Source organism: Ixodes scapularis, unplaced genomic scaffold (genome assembly GCF_016920785.2).
Source record: "Ixodes scapularis isolate PalLabHiFi unplaced genomic scaffold, ASM1692078v2 PGA_scaffold4__175_contigs__length_147842914, whole genome shotgun sequence".
In the NCBI taxonomy this organism is placed as follows: domain Eukaryota; kingdom Metazoa; phylum Arthropoda; class Arachnida; order Ixodida; family Ixodidae; genus Ixodes; species Ixodes scapularis.
In genome coordinates, this window is record NW_024609879.1 from 125358311 (window position 1) to 125372446 (window position 14136).

The window sequence follows — 14136 nt, forward strand, 5'->3', positions numbered from 1 at the left end:
TGTGAAGATCACGACCTACTGTGTACTCCTGACCTGCCCGCAGAAGAGTGCGCCAGCGCGCACATGGCCTCGACCGCGCAGCGTTTCGTCACGCTACGACTTCGCGGCGCTGCACATGAAAAACATGAAACAAATCTCGGAGGCTATGAAAAACGCTTGTTTTGTTTCCTGGGGTATCCGCATATCCATCGAAAGCGCGCAAGGAGCGGCGGCTTCATCTAGTGCGGACCTGCTCTCCCCGCGAGTGTAGAGGCGCCGGCTACCAGCATGTGGCTATTTATGGATGGTACGAGAACGCGCCTTATTTCGACGATAGCACAAAATTATTCGGGGCTACAAAAAAGCCCTTTCGGTTCCGTGTCTGAGAAACGCGCTCTTTCGATCCAAGCAAAGATGAGAGCGTTGCACCCTGCTGCGTGCTACTGCTACTGCAGCCTGTTGGCGGCAGGCTACGATATGTTCCCGAGAAACAGAAATCACCAGCCACGCGCCGTGCAGACCGTTCGATAAAAAATTGGGTTGTGTGTATGTTTATAGAGCCTAGAACTTGCTCTGCCTCAATGGGTGACGTGTCTCCCAGCTGTGGATGAGAAATTTAGCCGGTGCAGTACAACTGCTATAGCTTGGGGTCTTTAACGTGCACCACGCAGTAGTGATACACGACCGCACGCCGATACGATTCTCATCCAGATCGAAACGGGCAGGGGTGAGGATTGAACGACCGTTCGCTAGAGAGGCTGTACACCACGTTTGGCTTGCAGAAAACCCTCGATCGAGCGGACCAAATGGCAAAGCAAGGCACTTCATTGGCGACAGTGTCTTCCATAGGGAGCCATTCTGTGGGCTGGTCAGGATTACAGTAGGGGCTGGTGAAGATCGCATATCCTAAGCAGTGCTGTTGTTGTTCTATTGTAAAATACGACGAAATGCCGAGCAGTGTGATCATCACAACTTTAAAAAATTGTAAAAAAAGAAAAAAAGTTTGGTTGGTCGTGTGTGGCGCGTGTTTCGCTTACTTTTCGAAACCACGAAAAATCATAGCTGTCTAGGCTGTGATTTCATAAGTATAAAAACGGTGTATAAACATATTGCAGCATCTGTCCACCAGCGCTAATAACGCGAAAAACAAACAAACAAACATAGTGCACTACATTTTCCGTTTTATAAAAACGCTAAGAAAGAGCTGCTTTATGCTTTTTTGCGTTTTTTTAAATTTTTGTTTTGCATTTATTGTTCGCGTGCAACGTGAACAAGCGTTCTGATGCGCCGGACCATAGCCTCCTTTATACTCACAAAGCCTGGCAGTTCGACGACAGAGCCACAGATTGCCAGGAAGCAGATTTCAAGACCGCTAGGATCTAGTATCACGAAACATTTCTCGGAGAGCCTGCAGTCAGCGCACAACTTTAGCAGCGGCGAGGACCCGAAACAAGGTTTTTAAGCCCAACGAGAATGTTCCCAATCCCATCAAAGAAGCACGAATGAAGGAATATTGACTATTTTATTTATTTGAGCTTTTTCTACCCCACAAACACTTCTCTCAAATGCCTATAAGTAGGAGATAGTCCGCGCTTGCCCTTCGCCCTTTGCCCCGTGCAAGACCGACTGCGTGAGCAGGGTAGCGAGCGGGTCCGATGCACAGGGGTGGAAGGGAGGGGAGGGGGGCAGGGTTCGACCCCCGAACCTCCCTCCCCCTGCCTACGCCACTGGTACTGCGCTTGTGCAAATGCTTCACTCCTCCCGAATCTGGGTTCTGCGCACGCGCAGTGCTCACGCCTGGTGTGGGGAAAGCGGGATTGTTTGCAAACACTGAGTTGGTGTATAGGTGCGATATGCCCTGTTTCCTATTACGCTCGTCCACAGCCAACGCTCGATGGTGCGGATAAAGCAGCGCCAATAAGGGCATCGTCATGGCGCTCGACGTCTTAGCGCTTTTGCTATGCGCCGGCTGAAACCAATCACGCACACTGAATGCGCTGTGTATTCTTCTTTTTTTGGGTGATTGGTTTGGTCGGTGATCGCGAACGCACAAAAAGGCGACGAGCGACGTGAGGATGCAATTTCGGCGGCGCTTGATTGGCGCCATCAAATTGTGCAGCGTCGGCTTCGGTAAGGCTCAAGCCGGAGTCACGTGGTGAATGGATCGTACAAAAGACGGTCCCCAGACTCTGAGCTGGGGCGAGCTATTCGGAGTGCAAATTCGTCTGCTTCGTGCGCGGGAGTTCCGGTGACGTCATAACCACACCGAGCTCTGATTGGCTCTGATTGAAAGGGCGGTGGGTAGGCCTCGATGCAAGTGAGTGCCTCAAGGTCTACCCACTATTTTTTTTTTTCAAACGGCCAATAAGAGCTCGGCGCTTCGACATCATCGCAAACCCTTGTGCAAGAAGACCCGGTACGTTCGCTGCAGAAGCAGACGGACCGCAAGTCCGTCTCCTTTTGCAGCGAACGTACCGGGACTTTTGTCTCATGTATGAGCATAGCGACTGTAGCTTTAAAAGTAAAACGGTGTGATTGAAAGGTATATGTTCACGATGCCGTCTTTTCTTTTTCTCTCCCTTTCTTTGTTTTTCGTTTGCCGCAGGCCACACGAGACGGGTGAGCATCCCGGACTGCGTGGAGTTCGACATGACGACCAACGCGTGCCGCGGCTTCTGCACCTCGTACTCGATCCCGTCTCCCGAGTACACGCTTCGCATGAACCCCAACCAGGGGGTCACCTCCTTCGGACAGTGCTGCAACATCATGGATACTGAGGACGTGAGTCCACTAGCATGCCCCACCCCATCGCATTTACGCTTTAAGCCGGAACAACTATGGCGACTGTTATTAAGTCGCAGGCCCACGGCAGAGAGTTTGTTTACGACTACTGTGAAAGGACCGACGAAGAAGAAAAAAAAACGTCTCAGACCGTATGTGCGGACCGTCTTTTAGTGTTATGTATTAGCAATGTGCCACTGAGTCTGGTACACCCAGGTACACCCGTATCTGCGCTCTCTTCGAAAACGCCGGTGGATGTTTGCAGTGCAATATAATAGGCCTGGCATAAGGGACGTGCACAGCTCGTTGATTTTCCGAACGGGTATAGCTTAGTGAAAATTATCCTGGACAGCTAAATATCTGTTTTGTTTTCCTTGCACAAGGATCGATCGAGAAAATGAAACAAGGTTTCTCGCAGTGATGTGTCCAGGAATTTACTGGTTTCTCGATTTGTCAAAATAAGCCAAGCATATCGCAGGAAGATGAAACTCTACGAAATATAAAGAAGGTGACGATACCTGGATCGAGCGTTGTGAGAGAAAAATGAAATTTCTCTGAGCGGATGTTCACATATATAAGCCTAATATTGTTTCGGAGTTTCTGCTTTCTGTGATGCGTAGATTTTTCTTTTTGGCCGGCTAAAGGATTGCGTTTCTTTTTTTTCTTTCTATTCCGCCCTGTAGACATCTGTGAACCAAAAATAGAAGAACAAGCTTCGGGAGGAAGAATATGATCTACGATGTGCTCGAAAACGTGACAATTCGACGACTAGAACTTGATTCACACTGGTGGTTGAACCGCGTTCGCAAAGCGGTCGCAGTTACGGTTGCGAACGCCACTGTGGGAATGCAACTTCAGTGTGGAATCTCTCTTGATTTTTGCAAAATCTCCTAGATAACAAAGCAGAAGAGCTGAATTTCTTGGCGTCGCCTAAATCACCGACGCGAAACACACATGGGAGACGGGCGTTTCGTTAGCATTACGTTCCGTTTTACTTTAATAAACTACCAGAAGAGATTCGTCACTGTGATTCATTAATCCACGCAAAATACGAACTGAGACACTGGTGCTCTAAATGTGACACGTGTTTGAAACTGCGTTTTGCTCTTGTTCTTTCAGCATGAGCAAGTTTTCTTTGTTTTGTTTAGAAGCATGCCAACAACGCGTGCTTTGTTATCAGCAAGCACGCAGACCATTGGACGCCAGGTCCCGCAGATAAGGATATCTTATTCATGTTTTAATGGGCCGGTATATCCACAATGTGAAGATGCAATGAAGTATTATTATTATTATTATTATTACTATTACTAAACACGTCACCATTTAAGATGACGAGATAAATTTAGTTTTCGCAGTGTGAACGTTGCTTCGCAAAACGACGATCTGGGTCAGACCGCGCCCCTGCAGAAGCTTTTATGCTTCTTCGCGTTGAGAGCTCACGATTAAAACGAAGGCTTGACGTCATGTGAAAACTTGTGTGCGTTTCATCATGGCCCCTACAGAACATGATTGCTTGCAGTGAGGTAACCCATTTATATCCAGCACACCTTCGTTGCCTCGGCGCCTTTGGCGCGGGAAAGGTTTTATATAATCGGCAAGGTGAATATCGTCACTTCGAGGTTAGCATACGATCATTAACCTTTCTGGAAGGTTGGTAGTGTTTATTTTAGTAATATATAACAATAATATAATCAATGAAAGCTTAAAAGCAAAACTTAAAAAAATTGGGAAACACATGAAGCTACGTAAGATTAGAATATCAAGAAATTCGCCGTCTTTTATTACAACGAAGGCATTACTCTTAACGCGTGTATTCGCGATAAAATTTACTCCGCTACTGCGTCTTCGTTTTGCGCACTTCGGCGGTACGACTCCTCGGCAGTCGGTCGAAAACTGAAGTCTAATTGGAAGCCGAATACAAAAGGCGTCTAATTACTGCACCGCCGGCTGTTTTAATTCCCCGCATTCTCGTTCTTTAATATCACCGACGAAGATTACACTTTAGAGACCGGGCGGACCTCAAAAATTAGCTCGGGATGAGATTGATGAAGCTACGAATGAATTCGTGGGTGATCTCAGAGAAGCCAGAACGTAATGTCATTACGTGGTGCAGATAGACGTCTTTGTTTATTTTAGAGGTAGAATTCTCAATGTGTTCAGTTAAAGGAGCAAAGAGAACGCACGAAGCAGGTAAACTGTTCAGCTGTCAGCTGAAATTGAGTCAACCTAATGATTAACTGTAAACATTCGAATAGTGTTCTTTTCTTTTTAGTCAAGTTTTTTTATGCCAAAAAGTTACCGTGCAAGCTAAGGTGTACTTCGCGGTTAAAACAACTAACTTCTGCTATCACAAACCTTTATAGAAGTGTGCTACTAACCAGCGTAGGAAATTAAACTTCGCTTTATTTCCTCAAACGACAAGCTCGTTGCGCAAGCTTACATTGCAGTCTATAATTAAATGTCTGTAGGTCGCTACGTTTCGCATCATTGAATCTGCACAATCGGATTAGACCGCGAACGCACACGGCTAAATAATTGAATGCGCATGCCGTGCCTATAGGCGGCATATCTCGTAATCGAATCTGGCGGCACCTCCCGGATGTGATCACGTAATTGGTGGAACGTGTCCTCACGTTGAAAGATCATATACTGACAGTTTCTGTCACTTTAAAAAAAAAAATGAAAGTTGTTTTTTTGTTTTGTTTAGAAACTAGAGTTGTACATCACACCGAATGGCGCATGCGTAACGAACGTTGGTTCCGCGAATCTCACCGACAGCTTAAGAAACGGAGGGCGTGGCTAATTATGTTCACGCTTCTTGCTTAGGCGTGAATCTTTCATGGGTGTTCTCATCGTCTAACGCAGCAGACTGATTGGCTGCAGAGCTATGATGAGATGCACGGGAGTCGCCACGCCCCCTGCGTTTTTGAAGCGTCTGCACTGTGCATGTTCTGCGATTCACAATGAGGAGAGTAAGCCGTCTGCTTCTTGCTCAGGACTCGTATTAACGTCAGAACGACGTCAAGCTCTGATTGGCTTTGATTGAAGGTATAGTCACCTCCAATGCTAAATACCTGAAAGACTAGCCATTTTTTAATTTTTTTATTTAGCCAATAGGAGATTCTCGTTCTGGCTTCATCGCAATCCCTGTGCAACAAGCAGACGAACTTTTCCGCATAGGTATATTTTCCGGATACGAAAAGATCACCCCCAGCGCTGTTGGGCCAATACCACTACAATCGTGCAGTACAGCAAAAGCTACAGGGGAGAGAGTGTATCCCGACTTGTTCAAGAGGAGGGAAAGGAGGATCGGGGGAATCCCAGCCCTTCTGACCCGTTCCTCCTTTCCCTCCTCTTGAACAGGTTGGCCTACGCTCTCTCCCCTGTAGCTTTGTCTGTACTGCACGGTTTTAGTGGGACAAGGGGATCTGCGCATGACGTCATCGTGACGGATGCCCCGATCGACCCGCCCCAAGCGGCAAACACCCCGAAGCTCGGCGACAGTCGACGCAAAGTGGCAGACGCACGTTCGTCTTTTGGCGTCGACGCGTCTGCTAGCGTCGTGCTCGTCATGAGACGCATGCGAAACGCGGCGATGCCGACGCAAGCTATGGGTTGCGCTGCGGGGGTCCACAAGCGAAGACGTTTATTGGAGGGGGAGGGGGGGGGGGTAGGCAGAGGTGCGGGCTTATGCTTTCCTTGGGGCATCGGTCGAGCTCGACGTTCACGTCTGCCTCGCCGCGGCGCCATTTTAGCGCCATTTTTTTTCTAAATTGAATTGGTGCATAATTATACGTCAATTAAGGTTCTTTTTTTTCCTAAAATCTAACGGGGAAAGGCGTCTAGCTTAATCACTTCAGTTTTTTTTTTCATAGAACTTGAATAATTATGCGAGAATTCGGAATTTCCCGTCGAATTTAAAGAGCAAGTTAACTTACGGTATAATTACAAAGAAATTCGGGTTTTCCCTCTAAATTTATAGCTATCGAAGCGCGCGACGGACGGATGCACATGATCTCGAGGTTTAGTTGCACTAGAAATCCTTTCGCGTTTTTAAAAACACCCACTGTTATCTCTGCTTGTCTTCCGGACGCTTTCAATTCATCGTGCTGACCATTTATATGCAGTGTAAAGCCTAAGTCACGCAGCTCGCACATCACACAAAGGACTCGGTGTTGGCTACAGGCATGATTTCAGAATAGACCCTTTCACGAATTCAGTGTCATCTAGTTGCTCAAATACCAGTCTAAATTTTTTTTTTGCTAAGAGCAGTTAAAATTCAGTACCCATTAGTCAACGGCAGTCGTCAGATGCCCGGAAGTTACGGTGTTCTTCGCTGTACAGTTATTTCTCTACTTTTTTTCATTTTTGATGTTGTCTAGAAAATACCACTCTCTTCGAGGCGCCCTTAAAAGGGTTATGACACGCCAAAAAATACATTATGAGATAACAACACTGTTAGGATTCACTGTATGTTCCTATAATCCTGGTAAATTTGTTTGGAAAATGGCGCGATAGTTCCGTGGATCAATCGATTTATATGCAGAGCGGGAGGCTGCCTACGTAGCGAGGCGTCCCCTTGCACGCACTCACAGACCTGGCTCTCTTGGCGTTTCGAGCTTCAGCTTCATTCTCGAGAAACATCATTATATGAATATTATTAAAGCATTCTAGAAATCAGCTGCGAAAAAGATTTATGGTCAGTGGTTGTTGCCAAGCTTGTGGGCAAGCTATTCCAATCTGATATTCATAATGTAGAGATAAATGAACTGCGCAAAAGGACGAGGACAGAGTTAGAAACGAGTACGACACACGGAGGGCAGACTTCCAACCGTTTATTTGGTGCAGACACAGCAGTATATATAACGGCAGCAATCAGTTTGCGGCGAAATAAGGTTTAAACATGACCATCCAAAAAAGAAAATTCCTGGTCTGACAGTGAAACAGATTGCATGCTTATGAAGTCGTGACCTTTCTTTTCAATGAAGTAGGCTTCTACGAGTTTTCTTTCCGTTGCCTCATTTGCTCTTGCGAGAACACGTGTCTTTTGCAAATCAGGATGACAACCGCATTTAAAACAATGTATAGGCAGATGTCCGCCTGTGTTGTTTTTTATCGACAGAAAGTGTTCACGTGCCCTCAGGTTGAAACAACGTCCAGTCTCGCTAATGTATACTCGCCCGAAAGAAAGCGGGATTTCATAGATAACACCGGATGGGCATTCCGTGTAACGCGTGCTGTGCTCCTTTTTGCATTTGTTGACGTTAATTCTTGGCTTCATCATAGGGCACACTTTACTGAGTTTGCAGGGCGCTGAAAAGACGACCGAGAGACCATACCTGGCCGCCACCTTTTTCAGGTTATGGGACAGGCCGTGGTGGTAAGGGATAACATGCACGCGAATTTTTTCTTTTCGCCTCTGCTCATTACTACCAGTTTTCTGCTTCTGTAGCAAGCGCACACATACAGCAGAGATCAAGTGTTGGGGGCACCCTGCGGCAGTAAGGCGGTCATACTGATCGCGGAAACTGGACGCCATTTTGTGAACACATGATTTTTCTAATGCCGATGTACTGCTAGACATAGTGATGGCTCTTTTAGCAAGCTTTGAGTGAGCACTGTCATAGGGCAAAAAACCCTTCTTGGTCCTAGGGTGGTATGACCGGCAGATGTGGTTGTCATTAAACGTTATTTTTAGATCTAAAAACTGGATGGAACCGTTAGCGGTCATTTCATGGGTAAAATTAAGGCCATCGGGTGCTGATACGAAGATGGGTAGAATGCTAGAAACAGCCTTGTGAATACAATCAGAACCTTCGATATCTAAAAGCAGAAGGTAGTCATCGGCTCGTACCTCAGAGCCATCTTAACAAAATTGTGGGAGTGAACCCTTACCTGGTTCGAAGTTCCAGTGAAGTGGTTCGTGAGTTGGAGAGCGGTTTCCCGTCTGCAAAGACTGCCTTTTCTGTGGACATTCAGGACCTGTTTTATTCGGTGCCACATGAGGGCTTGCTTACAGCCGTCAGGGACAGCATCGAGGAGTTTGGTGAAATTAGTTTTCAGAGTGCAAGCGCTATCTGAGAGTTTCCTTGAACTGTTGCGGTTCTGCTTTAGCTCTACAGTAATTGCGCACGAGGAGAGGTTTTATGTTCAAAGGAGCAGCATTTGTATGGGGTCCGCGGTTGCCCCCGTGCTATGTGATATGTATTTGTCCTTTTTTGACAGGCGCTTGCAGCAACACCTTTGCGATCAGCATGTATACATGCTATATACGTGTATACATGTATACATGTCACGGGACATGTATACATGTCAGCATGTATACATGTCACGACGCGCTTGAGCGAGCAAAAGTCAACAATCTTCGTCTGAGGTCGCCGAGGATGACTTACAAAATACATAACATAAGTACATGTTTCGTCCGCTTGGATTGCTGAAAACGCAGCAGAAAAACACGGCGAAGGAAGGGACAGTACGAACAAGTACCCTCTTTGAGTACGAACATAACACCAGGGCACGAGGCATCTTGACAAAGAGCTGAAGGCCCGCTGAGAAGACCGTGGTACAGCATTTCTGATATCGGTATTAGAGTCGATCGCCATTTACCATTAGTGTGATATTTTGGCAGTGGGCGCATTTCGTTTCCGAAAATCGATATCAGTCATTTACTAGGTTCGGTTTTTTGGCGGGAGTGACCCTTAACTGCCGTTAAAGGTGCCCGCGTAACAAGGGACTATCGAAATTTCGCCGGAACGATCTCTTTTCACGAGCCACGCAGCATGTAACGTTCCACACCTCCGCGCGCGTTTCGATTAAATAACCCCCAACCTCACAGCCGGAAACCATTCCGCGTCTCCTTATAGTTTAACCACCGGGCTATTAATTACCACCGCGTGCCCAAACTCCCATTCCAAACGGCCCACCTTTTGGCGGTACCCCACCCCGCCAGCCCGCGCCCGTGACGTCATCTTATTCCGAACGCTCCCATTGGTCGACCGATAGCAGACGACGCCGGTCGATACCCGACGCCGATCTTTTCCGGGGAAGATGACCTATACCCCGTTTCGACTTACGATAGACCGCAGTCGGAGACTGCGAGCTAGCCAAGCCAATCCCATGGCGTTCGTCGTGTCACGTGATATTCGGTGGGGGCGCAGCGCGGACGCGCGCTGCACGTATTGCAGATTGTAAACGTTACTGAACGAAGTAAACAAATACGTTAACTGTATTCAGGACGAGAGGATTGATTATATATGATTACCTTTCTGTCATGTTAATATATTATCCGAAACGTTACTTTGGGTTGGCGAATTAAAAAGAATGCGTTCAGTGTATGCCTTACCTCATAACAGAAAAGAAACGGAAAACCGTTATCGCTATTGGTTAAAACTAAATCGCGTAAGTTACTTTCGCGTTACTTCTTATTTGCTTTGTTTTGACGTTACACGTATGCATAAGCGCGATTTTAAAGAAGAAACATTATATCCACGCAAAGCCTTAACATAATTACGTATATTTTTCTTTTACGGTTTCGATTTTAAAGGAATGTGGGATGAGTGTCAGAATCCGTTTAACCTGGCACCTAGAAAGGCGGAAAAAAGAGAAAAAAATTAAGCGTAATTTTTTGAAGTTTTGGAAAGGTGTGGTCACGAAACTACGTTTTCAGGTACTCGAAATAAGTAGCGTAAGTACGTTATATGTTACTGCTTTGAAAAAGTAACAAATATATTACTACCTTACTGAAATAAGTAACTCGTTACCGGTAGTTCTTTACTTGTAACTTGTTATTTGACAACACTGGCGCGTAGTTATGCGACACATTCACTGGATTGGCTCACTATATGGCTCGTAGCTTCCGCCAAACTCCATCTTGAGTCGAAACAGAGCATGCGCACCTGACGCGAAAAGGGCACCTGAGTATAAAACAGCGTCCTCCGCGATTCCCCGACCACTTTACTACATTCCAAACACGGGGCCCGAAATGATCGCCCCGACTCCGTCCCCCCTCCCTTGGCGCAAACGGCGAAGGTGTGCAGTTCCAGTGAGCCAATGGACGAGTCGAAGACAGACACGTGACCTCACTCTATATCTCGCTAGTTGCGCGCAGTGCTGTCAAAGGTCATGAAAGGAAGAAATAAGGACAGTCGCTTTTTGTGCAAATTTTGAGTGGTAGGCTAATCATCTCAGAGAGGGAGACAAGCGGCCTCTTCCACGCACAAAAGGGAGTCCGTGTTCCTGGTTCGCATCTGCTTTGGGTTACGTTCTCGTGTCCGTACCTTTGGTGAAGGCCGTCAGGTGCCTCGTCTCTGTCGCACTCCGATTGGCTCGGGAGGGAAAGTAGCGTTCGCTCTTTGCCAACTTACGGTGAAACGAAGTAGAGATGGCGGCTTCCATATTAGGACGTACCGCAACGAGCGGCTACTAGCTAGCCGAGCCAATCCACAGCTCGAAGCGTGTCAGGTGACTCGCCGCTGCCCGCGTGTCGCTGCGCCCAACCGTTACGGTCACGTGACATCCTCCGACCCACAGTTTTGGCTTTCCGGTGGGTCGTAGAGTCCGTTGCGGTTCGTCTTAGGACGAGATGGGATATATACAGAAGTCCCAGCGCGCGGGGTCGCCCTTTTGCGCGGCGAAATATTGTCACGCGGTGGCTGTGTATACGCTTTCGGATTGAAAGAAACGTTGCGCGTCGAACGTGACGCTTCCCGATGATGGTGGCGTCGTTCGGTCCTCTATCTACATTCCTGCGGTACGTATATATCGGCGGCGCGTGGGTACCATCTTGAAATGACCAATCAGAGTCGTGCGTCCTGCCGCGATGGCGAAGACATTAGCGGCGGCCGCGGCGCGGGCGATGTAATCTAACCGCGATCATCGACGTACCTCTCCTCGTGGTGGAAGTAGTGAGGCATGGGGGGGGGGGGGGGGGGGGGGGGTGTTAGATGTACTTGGGGCCCGTATGCGATCGTTGGTGGCACGTCGATGGCACGAAATCGCTGATGGCGGGATTTTCGTCGTCGAAACGGTGTGGTGCGGGTGCACACCGAGTGCGGCCCGGGGGCACTCTGGGTGCCTTTCGCGGTGCAGTACTGGGCGTGCTCTGATTGGATGTTTCGGTTTTGGCAGCGCGAATGCGGACTCAGTGCCATAAGAGCGAAAGGCACGTATCCGGATTGTGTCTTGAGAAAATACGGCTTGGTCGCCGACAGCTTGCGAAACGGAGGGCGTACGTGTCGAGTCCCGTGAATCTCATTATCGCTCAGCAGCCAATCAGGTTGCCGCATTAGTCGATAAAAAACGTTCGAGGGCCAATCACGAAGCAAGAAACCCACGCCTTGCGTTTTTTGAGGCGTCAGTGACTATATACATCTTTTCGAGTCTCTATGCGATAACAATAACGTAACCGCTTTCTAATAGACCCTTTCCAAAATTCAGTGCCATCTTGTGGCTGAAATGGCGGTTTAACTTTTGCCATACAAATGGCGGCAATGAACCCGTAGCCTGTAGTATTTTATCGGGCACCGTCACTTTTGCATGTCAACGGCAGACGAGAATAAACTTTTCGCTATACAAGTTTTTCTGGGTCATCTCTTCCGGTGTCAATTCCCGCAACGATGCAACCAGTCAGAACGAAGCGCCAACCCAGACAGACGCCTTGATAAAGTTCTATAAGTCAAGGGGTTTCGAAGTCGATTTTGTGCCACTAACAGGTTCACTGGGCTCGAATTAGAAAAATGAACACTTACGCGGCGCTTGCATTCAATTCTGGTTTCGCAACCTGCTAACGTCTAGAATGTATAGGCCTCGAATCCTCAGCTTAGGAGTATCTTCAGCATGTTTCTTCACCAGCAAATAGAAAACCGCGATTGGTATGGCACATATGCCATTTTTCAGATCATGATGATAGTGATCAAAGTGGCCAGACTGAATTTCGGAAAAGGTCTATAGGACATTTCGTAGACCGTTTTCTTTCGTCCCGCCACGCTCTCCGCAATCCGCTACGATATCCGTAACTCTGCAGTCAAGGCCAGCTGCGCGCATGCGCTCTAGCGGCGTCTTCGTTGCGGAGTGCGTAGCGGTGTAGGGAAGACGGTCTATGAAAGTTTCCTATTGTCTCAGCTCTGACGTCCGTGCCTTTCTCACAACGCTTCACGAAACGAGGGATATATACGAAGTTCTTACAGTTAATTGATTTATTGTTTATCTATTTATTTATTTATTTTCGCTCGATCTTTTTGCTCCCCTTGGGGTGTTGTAGCGGGGAAGAGGGATACACAGGTTTCAGTCTCCCGCAGATATGGAAGAAAAAATAATAAAAAGGTGAATAACGGTGTGACAGAGTCGTTGAGCGGGTGATCTCGTCTCTGAGACAAATAGTGCGGCGTCATCGGTTATTTCTCCTTCTGGGTGATCGTTCGGTCGCGGAAAATTGCATGGCAATATTTTAGCCCGAGGTTTCTTTTCCGTCGGGTAGCCAGTAATGGCCATATAAGTTCGGCTTTCATTTTTCTGAAACTCTTTAACACCGCACGACACTTCTGTAAAACGAATGTAGCACTTGGATTTGGTATCACTTCGATCTTGTCAACGGTAAAGACCCCAGGCTAGCAGTTGATACCGCACTGGCTAAATTGCTCGTCTGTACCGGATACAACAGATGCCCATTGGTACTGACGGCTGTATAAATATACACACAACACAATTATTCAAGGTTTTGATGTTTTGGGCAACAAAAGGAATATATAACTGAGAAGAAAAGAACCCTTAGTGAAAACAGCAGCAACGGGCGATTTAATCTTCAACGTTTCGGCCGGAGTCCGACCTTCCCGACGAAGGCCGGACTCCGGCCGAAACGTCGAAGATTAAATCGTCCGTTGTTGCTGTTTTTCACAAAGGGTTTTTTTCTTCTCAGTTTTATACCCACGCCTTCGGCCTCCCGCCACCATGCCCGATATATATATATATATATATATATATATATATATATATGTGTGTGTGTGTGTGTGTGTGTTTGTGTGTGTGTGTGTGTGTGTGTGTGTGTGTGTACGAGATGCCGGTGAAGCTCCCTAAAATAATGTAAAACTATTTGTTTTCGCGGTTCTCGTTTTTCGCGAATCGGTCAGAAAGGACGTAATCGAGGTCACCAAATTTCGCCAATTCCAGACGCCTGCAATAGAACTCTTAAGAACTGAAACTTTAGAGTGCCCTTAAATTTCGTGAACTTTTCAATTCGCGAAATTTGCGAAAATTAACGTCCGCGAGCATTAAGTGTTTTACGGTTTTCCGATTTTCTTTCTAACACAGGATGATTAATATGGGAGTGTTATCGATAACATCCGTTCTGTGCAACGGTTCAACTTCGATTAATTCCCTGGG

General features: G+C 47.2%; 1 protein-coding gene across 1 annotated transcript in view; it reads left to right on the forward strand.

Moving 5' to 3' along the window:
- Positions 1-14136, forward strand: part of LOC115330059 (thyrostimulin alpha-2 subunit) — a 59176-nt gene that overhangs the window by 39989 nt on the left and 5051 nt on the right. The window contains exon 2 of the mRNA XM_029991759.4: positions 2585-2760. Within this exon, the coding sequence (XP_029847619.2) occupies positions 2585-2760 (176 nt within the window). The remainder of the gene's footprint in view (positions 1-2584; positions 2761-14136) is intronic.